Source organism: Acipenser ruthenus, chromosome 28 (genome assembly GCF_902713425.1).
Source record: "Acipenser ruthenus chromosome 28, fAciRut3.2 maternal haplotype, whole genome shotgun sequence".
Lineage (NCBI taxonomy): Eukaryota > Metazoa > Chordata > Actinopteri > Acipenseriformes > Acipenseridae > Acipenser > Acipenser ruthenus.
Window position 1 is genome coordinate 23,772,997 of NC_081216.1, and position 12,267 is coordinate 23,785,263.

Consider the following 12,267-nt stretch of genomic DNA (forward strand, 5'->3'; position numbering starts at 1 on the left):
GAAATCAGGGTAAATAATTAAGGCTTTTCGGGGTAAATATCAGGGGAGGGACCGAAAATAAGCTCACTTCCTTTCTATCCGACTGCGACAGAGGCCATGTAAAACCGATAAAGTTAACCTCTAGTAAATTGACGCTTTACTCATGTTTCACCGTAACGGGGGGAAAACTCTTTGGCAGAGAACAAGCACTGTGTTTAGCTGTCTGCTTCTTCTTTAGTGTATCACAGCGCTTGGAACTGGCTTTACCTCGCTGCAGTGCCACTTCATTGGCCCGTGTATCTTCAAAGGAGTCCTTCGAGTGATGTGCAGCACCTTTAACAGGCAGTTCAAAGCCGTTTAACTCACTCGTGTTTCTCTGCTCTGTTTTCGGTTCGTTAGTGTGATGGCACAGATCTCACATCAAAGATCCAGGATCTGAAACTGCAGTGTTTAGTGTTTCTTAACATTCCAAGGTAAGACCATCCTAAATGACATGCCTTATCCAGGCAGAACTAATGATGGGGCGCTGAAGGCTTTTTAAACATATAATATGCAGCATCAAATTCCAAATGCAACACTTGATAAAAGCAAATGTAGCGCTCCAAATTATTACAACCTTTATTTTTTTTTTTATTTGTTTGATGTTTTAAAACACTGTACAGTAGACTCTCTGACCTCAGTCCGCACTGACCTATTATACAAACCAAGCTATCATAACGAAATGCATGCTGATAGCAGCATTAGAAACCAAACGTCCATTTCAGGATTCTGTGTTATGTGCTGTGTGTAAAACATTTCAAGGTGTCTTTTTGTATTCAAATTGCTATTACTGATTTTGGATGATGAAGTTTCAAACACATAAAACAATCACTAGATGAGGCATGATCAAATACCTAATCTGAATATATATAGATATAGATATATAGGTATATATATATATATGTAATATGATCGATCTCTCTCTCTCTATCTCTCTCTCTCTTTCTTCTCTCTCTCTCTCTCTCTCTCTCTCTCTCTCTCTCTCTCTCTCTCTCTCTCTCTCTCTCTCTCTCTCTCTCTCTCTCTCTCTCTCATATATATTAACAATTCCAAATATATTCTATTTTAATGCTCTAAACACCACAGCTGTTTAACTGATATTGACCCAGCTTGGGTTTTCTCCCCAGGAATGACTTATAGACCCACTTATTAACTTTCCTACATTGATTAAAAAAACAGTAAACTGAGGTTCCCAGATCTAGGAAGGCGCTACTGTTCTATTATAAATTGAATGGACTGCTTGTATTATAACCTCTGTTTTGCTTTTCTCTGTAATAGGTATTGTGCTGGTACAATGCCCTGGGGTAACCCCAGTGAACACCATGACTTTGAACCTCAGCGACTCGATGACGGGTGCATTGAAGTTATTGGCTTCACCATGACATCTCTGGTAGGCCATTTTAAAGCCCCATTTATCATCCGTTGAAGTCTTTGAAATTTGGTTAAATAAAATTGCCAGGCGCTGCAGAGTCTCAGAAGACTGAACTGTGGAAATTGTAGTCTTAAGACTCGTACATTCTGCTCGTACTTTTGCCTTGGCGTGTATCTTTCTATATCTTGTGGGACACATTTACCAAGGTCTTTATGCCAAAGTGCAGTCTCATACTTTTTGGATGAAAGAAAAACTGGCAACCCATCAAGTTAATCTAGGGACTGGAAAGTGTGTGCAATTGGTTTGCTACCAGTTTTGTAACATTAGAAATGTAATTATATTTGACTTTAAAAAAAAAAAAAAAAAAAAAAAAAAAAAAAAAAAGCTATAAATGCTGGCTCCAAGTGTCATGAGATTTCCCTGTCTAAAGTTTTTAAATAATTCTTCTTGTCGTTATTTTCAGGCTGCTTTGCAGGTGGGAGGTCATGGGGAGAGACTGAATCAGTGCCAAGAGGTTACCCTGACCACATACAAGTCCATACCCATGCAGGTGGATGGGGAGCCCTGCAAACTGTCCCCATCGATCATTCGCATCTCCCTAAGAAACCAGGCCAACATGGTACAGAAGACCAAGAGACGAACCTCCATCCCCTTACTCAACGAGTGAGTGTTACTGCATGCAATAGAGAGCTGTGTTGAATGCTTTACATTAATGGCAAATTTGGTGGATAAATGTAAACAATTGTTCCAATCTAGATACATACATGCATCCTGAGCAGCTAGAAGTATTTTAATGAAGATAGCGCCCATATAACACTTTAGTGCAAGTTACCTCATAGCTGGGGGTGCCGTAAAATCTAAGAGGATTCTGTGTTTGAGTTTGAAGCAATGGGTGGGGGTGGGGGTGGGGGGGAAGGAAAACTGTTTACACTATTCCTATAGTGGACAGCACATAACCAGAAGATACTAGATTTTTAATGTTCAGATTAAGTAAAACCCTTTTTGAGCTCTTTTATATGGGAAAGTAAAATTAGCAGGTTTTTGTCAGAGCGAAAGCAAATTACTGACAATTACCGAAAATTAACGAGCAAGTAATTACATGATAATCTCCTCGTAATAATGGCTCGCCTAATTTTAATGGGGGGGAAATCAACCAAGATAGCCTTGTGAACCAGTTGAGGGTTGTTGTCATTTCTACTGTGCTTAGCGTCTATAGCCGGAATAGAGCAAGATGGCTGTAGGACAGAAGAGTGATGTTTTAATAATAGATGCTCTCTGTGTTTAATTAAGCTAATTAGAGATTAGTCTCTGTAAATCGCCTTGGATAAAGGCGTCTGCTAAATAAACAAATAATAATACCTGATACACAGGAAGTAAACTTGTGTCTCTCTTCAGATACTGTATAAAGTATTGCAGCTGGCTAAATAGGCTTTGTCCCAGTAAAATCTGGAAAACGGAATGCTTGGTAATTATATATGTATTTGTGTGTGAAGAGGCAAACGCAACAAGGATTTAAGCAGAATTTAACAAGTTTCCTTCATTGATTCCAATAATCAAGTGTTTCACACATATTGCTTAAACATTAGTATTAGACACAATAATGTAGCACCTAGTTATAAACAAATTAAGCAGTGATCAGTTACTTAATTTTCTGGGAGACGGCACAGGGATGGTCAGTCGCCAGGAGTGGACACTGGTATGCTTCTCAAAGACACCTCTCAAGTGCCTGCTGTTTTATACCGTCTCTACACCCCTTTACGTACAAAGCTAATTTCTGGCTTATCTCTGTCGGCAACATTTTGACCAGACAACTCCTGCTTGCACCATGTGTGGTTGAGGTCAGTTCTGCTCATTTTATTTCCCCTTTCCCAGGCAATAAAGCATTCCTTCCCTGATAGCCGCAGACACTGCCCACATAACAGCAGCACATCTGCATCTCAATCCTAGTTTTGTACTTGCAATCATTTCATGAACTCTTTCCTGCCACACTTTAAACGCATGCTAACAGTAAGAATGAAAGCAACTTCAATTCCCCACAACTTTTAAATGGCTACCATGGAAAGAATCAAAGCACTGTAACTTGTGCACGTCGTTCCTGATTAGCGCGTGCGACTGGAGAAGTTCAAATTGCAATTGCACATCTGAGTGTGAAAAACTACTTCTGTAAGACCGTCTTCTTAAAGGTCAGGAAGGAAAGCTCTTTAACAAGTGAAAAAAAAAAAATCCTCAATTTACACGTTGACTGGCCCGCTACATCTCAGTACATGCTTTGCTACTTATTTGTGCTGTCGGTGATTACGGCTGTTCTGTTTCATGCCCGTGGTTTGTAATCTATATCTTAGTGAAGCTTATTCATGCTGATAAGTGTGTATTTTTTCTGAAGATAGATACGTTATGTCTAGATTTAGCTCATGCATTGTTCACCAGATTGTTAATATAGTTTGCTGCACTTACTTGGTTTTCTTTGTGCAGTACACCAGTAAAGAGAATAGATTATGTGAGATAAGGACAGGTGATTTAACAATGCTGGGAGACTAAATACAATTGCTGCATACAATTATGTTCACAGATCTAATTGTTCCAGAATTGTAAACAGCATGAAGTATTCAATGGAGAGGGTGCCATGCTGGTTAAATTGCAACCATTACCCATGCTTAGCCATTTCCTGTAAAATGGAGCAGTGCCTTCAAATTCTTCCCGTGTGTCTCACTGTGATCCTGGTGTCTGTCCCTGCAGCCAGCAGCCAGTCCCAGAGAGGTTACGGATCCGAGTGAATCGGATCAGCATGCATGACTACGAAGCCTTGCATTACGACAAAGAGAAACTCAAAGAGGCCTGTAAGTATACATATTATAACATGTTCCTTTCTATTATTCACAGCTGCTGATTTGGTTTCCCGAAAGAATCCAGCTTTTGACTTATTGATTATAGAATAAATAAATAGGGAGGGAGAGACGGATGATTACTGAAAAGGTTGATTTTATATGGTGCTTAGCTGCTACCTCTGCTGCTGCACCTTCAGTGTCCCTTCTAGGCTTGGAGTCTGGCTCACACTGCTGTGTTCAAAAACTACTCCATCCAAACAGCTGTTCAATTATCATGCAGGATGTGTACTAGCAATGCTGGCCAGGCCTGCTGTACATGAAAGTGCATAATGAGAAGACTGCTCTAAATCGTCACTAATTGATACTTGCAGCTTTGAGACTTTCCATCTGTGTCCCAGCTTTTAGAGTTCTGGTCCATCGGTTCGCTAAAAGAACCAGAACAGTGTAGGTCAGTGTCTGTTTGTTTTATGTTTTTAAAGGGCATTCGATTTGGTTTTAAAGTCCGATTCCGCCAGCGGTTCAGTTTAGCGTGCCATCACTTCTGTTTCGACATGTAGAAGTGTTCACTGCTCGGTTTGTTTACATTATCACCATGTGACCCCAGCAGTACCTCCCCTGAAAGCTGCTTGTTTATAGCCAGCCAGAGAGACACGCTCTAGCTGCTACTGCTTTTGCAGTAAGAGGTTACGAATATCCCCTTTTGAGTTGTATTTCTGACACGGGACTGGGGAGATTGCACTAAGCATTTACCATGCAAAGTTTCACTGTTACAGAGATAACAAGTAACAACTGATACGTTGAATATAGAAGCTCGTTTATTTATTAATTTATTTCCATTTAAGCAAACACTTAATGATTCGGGCCCATGCTACTTTGAGATTACTGATAATGCCACCAGCTGTGCTGTAAATCACTAAACATTCATCAAATGCAAGTGCAGAGAGTCAAAAATAAATACAAAAATAAATGCAGCGTCTAGAAAAGTTAGCCAACACACGGTATAGAAAAAGCACAGTAGTGATGATCAAGTGCTTTTCTAACTCATTCCTTCAGTAGGCAAACTGACTTGTGGCTATGAAGCCTGATCTATTTTTGGCATTATTGGAAAACTGAATTAATCAATGGTTTTTATACAAACCAGTCTGCAGTCCATGACAAATAAGCGAAATGTAGATGGGGTAAGGCATTTGTTAAACCCTATGGTCCTTCTCTAGCAGAGCTCAATAAAGTGATTTACAAACCATAATGTAAAGCAGAGCCCATTTTGACATTGGCGTTAGTTTATTACAAAATCATTCCATTGTGCTTGGTAATTGCCCATGCTTCTTCAAGTGGTGTGGTGCTTAAATTGATTAATCTGGTATACATTAGAGAGCCAGAATGCACTCTGAGGTTTATTGACTGAGGCTGGTCAATACTGTGCAATGAAAAGTCTTCAGAAACTAATGCATTGGCCAGTGAGTCAATAAACCACAGATGAGGACGCTGGTTCAGTTTAGTTAGCAGGTTAATATGTCTTGATAACATTGCTATCGTGTTATCTTGTGAGATTTATCCTGTGTCAGATCTTATTTCACTGTTAATCATTGCATTAATAAACATCAAATAAATCAACTATAGCCTTTTATATGTATTGCCTTCTTAACATGCCTGTACAGTAGTCTGTTTATGCTTGTCAAGTCAGCATTTACAGTATAGTGGCATCTATGCAGTCTTAAGCCAGTGATTAAATACAGTGTATAGCAGATATCTGCACAATTTTGAATACACTTTCCTTGAGTTCACAGCTGCTTTCATTTGCAACAAGATGGAGAGGGGTATTGCTGCAGAATGAAGGCTCCCACAGCGTAGCTCTCGCAGGGTAGCTCTCGCAGGGTAGCTCACATAGGGTAGTGCTGCGTGATGAATTTACGTTTATTTCATAACAATAACCTAAACCTAAGGTTCGTGGGGTATTGGCTGTGGATCGGCAATTAATTCTCACAGGGTAATCACTATGGTCAGTGTTCTCCTCCTCCCATACCCTGTTTATCGTCACGTGGTAGCGGCGAGGGTGAATGAACACGCAGCACTACCCTGTGTGAGCTCCCTGCGAGTGCTATGCTGTGGGAGCCTTCGTTCTGCAACTATATTCTCTTGACAAGATCACTGCTGTTTTAAAGGTATCCACTAGGTGTCGGCAACAGCAAGAAGTCGCATTCAAGATTGTTAGTAAAATCTACTTTTAATAGGGTGTTTACACAATGTACCCCCCCCCCCATACCCTCAAATGTTAGTTGGTTCTTTTTAGTATATTAGATTTCTCCACATTTTGTATAGAGTTTACGTTTTTTTTTTTTTATTTACTGTAGAAACATCATTGAAATTCCAGGCTAAGTGAGCAGTGCTGCCATCACTTTGTATGTGTTGCCATTTTTGCTTAAAATCCTATTACTTAGCCTTCTGATTTGGAGAAAAGTAAGAGGCACTTTTTTTTACATACCAACAACTGTTAGCAGTGGAATAACAGAAGCTATCAACGCATAATATCAATGCTGTGATTTTGAAATGTATAGCCTGCATCTTTTATAAAAAATAAAATCAAATAATAATTAGGCTTGTTATTCATAAAGTTGGTTCAGTATACAAAGTAGTTGTTTATTTTAAAAAGCATGTTTTTTCCGTATTATATTCATTTGGAATACCAATAGTGTTTTTTTGTTTGTTTGTTTTGTAGCGATGTCTTGTTGTGCATTGTGACTCTTGGCTTTTCTCCCTTTCTTCCTCTGGATACAGTTTAGATAATGGGATCTGACATTTCAGACTGCAAATTAGTATTCAGACACTCCCCCCTGAGAAAGTGACTGCTAAAATTAGACACTGCTTCATATCCATCTGCCTTCCAAATAGATGATTAGTGCATGATACCTGTCAAACAATTGGCTTTTCTCTGCTGGCTCTGCCAGGCTTTCTTTCCTTCAGTTTGTTAGAAAAAATGAGCTTGTATTAATGCATTTATTGATAATAGGAGGTAGAAATTCTGTGTCCTAATGTTGGCAGTTCTGTTGTTTATGACGGGAGCATTTCAGGTAATTGCGTGGCTGTTTATAAAAATGCAGTATCCATTACTGCTTTGTAAAAAAGCAGCTTTAAAAAAACAGCCACAGCTCACTGACATTTATTATTCCACTTCTCTACAAATTATTAGTAGTCTGGCAACTTCATATACAAATACATAAGATACATTAAAATAAAATAGCTGCCAAGTTGACGCAAGGGAAATCAAATGAAACAGAACGTTGGCATACACAGAACAGAAACTGTTGCTCTGCATTCAGAAAATAAAGTGCTTGAAAATCTGGAAATTGTTCATCTGACCCCAAAGCCAGAATGAATTATGTGTGAACTTTTGCTTTCATTCAAGTCTCTCTAAGGCCTAGTGATAGCCAGGCAATCTGTACTGAAATACAGGGTGCCGCTGGCAACGAGACTCCTGTTAATGTGGATCCCTGGAGGCCATTGTTCTGCTCATACCAGCAGGCAGTTCGAAGAGATCCTGCATATTTTACTTACTCAATAGATTGAACAGAATCAGTTTGGTTTTCCAGTTTGGTTCACTATGATACTGAAGTGAAGCTCCATTTGTGTTTGAAAATTTAGCTTGGCATGAACCAAGGCTACATGTTTGATAGGCACCAATATTATGAAAAGCGTCCCTTAAAGCAGTTTGTACTTACAACCATCTGAGGTGTTTTTGTCAAGGCTCATCTTCAAATGAAAGTGCAGTGATACTGAGACAGGCTATTTGGTACACTTGTATGTTGCTAAGCAACATTGCCTGCTGGGTTCTGAGGTCACAGACAGCCAATGGCATTCTACTCTCCAGTGGTACTGAGAGACTTTACCAAGCCAGTCCCAATGTCTGTCCCTTAATTTTTTACTAAGTCTGTCTTCAGAGTCCAACTCTTACCGTTGTCTGTTCTCTAAGCTCATAAACACAAATCATTTTTATTTTTTTAAATTAGGAAAACAAAGTTAGACAAAAACATCCAAGGTGCATGGCTTCTGTGGTGGAGATGCTGTACTTTTATAACAATAGTTTATGGCTGTCTTATAAAACCTATTTCTGGAGAACGCAGACTATGATTGCACAACGCAATTAACCTTTTACTTCCCAACGGAAATTGAATATGCACCATTTTGATTTCTTTCTGGGAACTTGTACAGTTCACAGGATATCGATTCGTTATTTTTCAATAATATTCAGATAGGCATTACTGATAAAGTTGTGGACACGGAGACAGTTTAAGAAGCGCACGCATTCTTCTGTAGGCAAAATAACTGAAGTTTATGCTCTTTATGGATGTACTGAAAATTGTGTGTATTACTCCAGATTTCTGTGACCACCTTTTTTTTTTTTTTTTTTTTTTTTTTTTTTTGGGAGGAGGTGGGGGATGGGGGCGGACCAACCCCAGGATGTTTAACCATTTCAGGACCAGAATCTACACTTTGAAAATTGTGTTTGGTAACAGACTGCCATGGTTTTGAAGGACTCCCTCTCCTAAAGTTTCTTCTTTTTGTGTATATTTTTTGGTTTAAAAGTTTTAGCCCCCATAAAATTTCCCACATATAGTCTGCATCCTAGTGGCAATCTGACATTGGCATTTATGACATGGCTGTAGAAACTCTTTACCCTGTGGGGAAAGGAAGCCATGGATCTATCCGAGCCTTCTGTAGTAAAATATATTTTTTAAGGCTTTTTAAAAAAGAAAATAAACTATGTAATAAAGGTATGTATAACGTTGATTTGCAGCAATCCCAGTGGGTATTATCGTCATCCCGGGAGACAGTGATTTGGAGATGTGCCGATCCCACATCGAGAGGTTACAGGAGGTAAGAAGAACGGTGCCCTTTCCTGAAGTACAGTATCTTTGAGTCCTGATGTTAGACAAACAAGATCAACTTTCCCTTTCGTGACGTGCCTCTGCAGGCCCTGTCGGTGCAGTTTGAGCTGAGCTGGTACCATTTGCTGGCCCTCGAATGTAAAAACAAGCCTGGATTGTTGCCACAATGCCTTCATATTTATTTTTTTTATTTTTTGATATTATTATTTTTTTATGTATACATTAAATAGTGCATGAAATCTGTGCACAATTAAGGGACCCTGTCTGTACTGTCTGTACCTCTGCAATCTGATTATTATATTGTTTTCTCATTCCAATCCTTCTACTGTTTTTGTCTTTGTATGTCAAATTGAAAGTACACTTTTTCAGATATAGTTTATCCTGACTAGCCTTACTGGCATACAGCCCAATAAGCTTCCTTATGATGGTGGTATGCATGTAACATAGAGTATATATAGTTTGTGTCTAGAAATGCATGGAAACCCACTCATAGTCTATTTAAATCCACCTCTGAAGGTCTTGTATGTGGTTCTCTTAAACCAAGTGTTTTTCCCACAGGATTTCGTCTCATTTCACCCCTCTTTCCAGCGCCTTGTCCTGCAGGTTTGTACTTGTGGGCATTAGTGCAAGGAACAAGCCAGAAAAAAAGAAAGAAATTCTCTTGATCCAGGATAGGTCTTGGGTAACAGAGCTGTAGAAATATACATCACCAAGAATGCTTGCTCCACACATTCCCCAGCAATTTATTAATCCGATTTCATTCTCACATTTCGTGTTTTAGTGCAACAACGGTAAGCTTATCTTATTGTCAAGAATATTTAAGGTGAACTGAAGTGGCAGCCTTTGCAATTCCATACTAAATCCCTCTGCCTGTTTTTACATCCATCATACCTGTGCAGTCATACCTTGGCTGAGCTTGGACAGACATTCATGCGATTCCGGCTGAAATCCAGTTAAACCTCCCCAAGTTTAGACTGCTTTACCTGACGCTAGAACGTAAAGACCTGCAAAGAGATTTTTGTCTTGTTCCCTTGAATGCATGTACCTTGAGTATACTGTGCTGTGAAATGCATGAGCTGATAGGATTAGTGAGGCGAGCACGGACTGGTTCTTGTGATTTTTGTGAAGTATAAATGTGCATGCAGTAACGGTTCCCCTGTGTGATGTCCATGCATGATTGCTTACTTCATAGAACTGTCATTTTAAGATTTAATGTACCCTAAATCGCCTTTTCTTTCTAAGAACCCTGTACGCAGATAGCACCTCAAGTGCTAGTCTGCAACTTGATCTGGCTCACAGACGATTCGGTTGAATTGGCACATGGTTTAAAACAGGGGGGGGATTGTGATTATCTAGTGGTGACACTCGAAAAGAGAATGATTCAAAGAAATGAATCCAGGGTAACAAGGTTGAGAGGAAATCTATAGGCATGGCCTGTGCTGCCCCCCATGCTGAACAACTGTGCAGGATTAGGAATCTTGGAGCACATTGAAAGGCTTTAGAGAGGATACAAAGTGAATATTAACTTCAAAAGACCCTAAAAATAATTTACCGAAATATGCCTACGTGGGACACAAAAGGTGACCAGTACATGTTCAGAGTGGAGTTAAACATGAATTAATGATCTTGGTAATTCAACTGGGAAATGAGGTCGATGTTGTTTAATGTGTAATTGCGATTTTTTTGTAAATAGGTTTTGATGTGCTTCTGGCTGATTGTAAAAGGGATTAAGTCTGTGTGATCTCTGCGTAGTCAAAAGGGATGCTGCCGTTGACCTGCTTGCTTTGTTCTTGTGCTTTGCAGGAGGGCGACGGTTCAAAATCAAAGACTCTGTCCTCTCAGAAACTGTCTCCAAAATGGTGTTTCCTGGACTGTGAGTACTGATTGGTGGGAAAGCCTTTCTAACAGTGTGTGTGTGTGTGTGTGTGTGTGTGTCTCTCTCAGTGTGTGTGTGCGTCTCTCAATGTGTGCGTGTGTGTGTGTGTTAATGAAAATTCATGCAGCTGAGGATGTTTTGGTTTTTTTGAATTATTGATAATAGCTAAAAAAAAAAAAAAATAGTTTCAGACACACAAATATATTTTCCACTGCTTTTATATGTGGGAACAAATTGCTTCCTCCAATGAGGTCATCATGCAACAAAGGTAACACACTATCTCCTAGTCCTAATATGAGGCTATCATGCACTTTATTAAAATTCATGGATTTTAAACCTTACAAAAATACACACCGTGGAGTTCTTTTAAGGTCATCTATCAGGTCAGTTAGAAATTCCAAGAAGGATTAAGACGTTGCAATATAGCACTGTATTAAAACAATGTTTAGGCATTCAACAAATAGAGTAAAGGGACTTTGGGGTCATGTTAAAGCTACAGCATTTCTGGTTTTATGTGTTTTCTTTCATGAGTTGTAATATATGTAAAAATAAAACATGAAATGTATGAAATTCAGGCAATGCTTTGTCAGCTGCCCTCTCCATATAGGGGCCTCAGGCTAAAGAAATTATGTTTAGCTGAATTTAAAAATCGTCTTAGAATTATTATAGATCTAGATAGAACATTTCATGGTCTGAGGGCATACAAAAAAAGCTAGGGTTCGAAGACTTGCAAAAATATTATATTGGACCCAGATAATATATTGGTGGACCCAGAATTCATTGCAGTTTCTCTTTCTCTTCAACTGTACTTTGTGTGTGTGTGTTTTCTTTTTAAATAATATGTTAGAAACTCCATTCAGTTTCTGCAATAACAGTTTTAATCATAGTGATCAATGTTCAGCAGCATGGTGAGGACATGGGGTTCTCGTTGTGTTTTGTTTTTTGTCTGGATTTCCGCTTCATGCCAGACTCCTTTCCTGCTGGAGGGGACAATAACCAGCATTGCTTTCTAGAACTTCCATGGAAGCAGCATGACGTGTTTTGAAAGCCTTTGGAAGCTTGTGTGACCAACCCTGCTGAAAATTCCAGCTGGCAAGATCTAAGAAATGGAACACATATTTATAATGATGTGTTTCATTTACCCCCCCCCCCCCCCCACACACACACACTAATAATACAGTGCTTCATTTATCACCTTTAAACTCGTGACACTGACATGTGGAGGAGAAATGAATGCTCTGTTCTCTAAATGCCTGATGTGAGTGCCTTGCTGCTGCCAGTGCTTACTGGTCT

The 12,267-nt window shown here is 39.3% G+C and overlaps 1 protein-coding gene across 11 annotated transcripts in view; it reads left to right on the forward strand.

Annotated features, from left to right (window-relative positions):
• LOC117434449 (diacylglycerol kinase zeta-like) overlaps window positions 1–12,267 on the forward strand; it is a 127,981-nt gene that overhangs the window by 92,419 nt on the left and 23,295 nt on the right. For all 11 annotated transcript variants that reach the window (XM_034057002.3, XM_034057004.3, XM_034057005.3 and 8 more), the window contains 6 exons: window positions 379–452; window positions 1,297–1,408; window positions 1,854–2,053; window positions 4,127–4,227; window positions 9,008–9,087; window positions 10,902–10,971. In XM_034057002.3, the coding sequence (XP_033912893.3) occupies window positions 379–452; window positions 1,297–1,408; window positions 1,854–2,053; window positions 4,127–4,227; window positions 9,008–9,087; window positions 10,902–10,971 (637 nt within the window). The remainder of the gene's footprint in view (window positions 1–378; window positions 453–1,296; window positions 1,409–1,853; window positions 2,054–4,126; window positions 4,228–9,007; window positions 9,088–10,901; window positions 10,972–12,267) is intronic.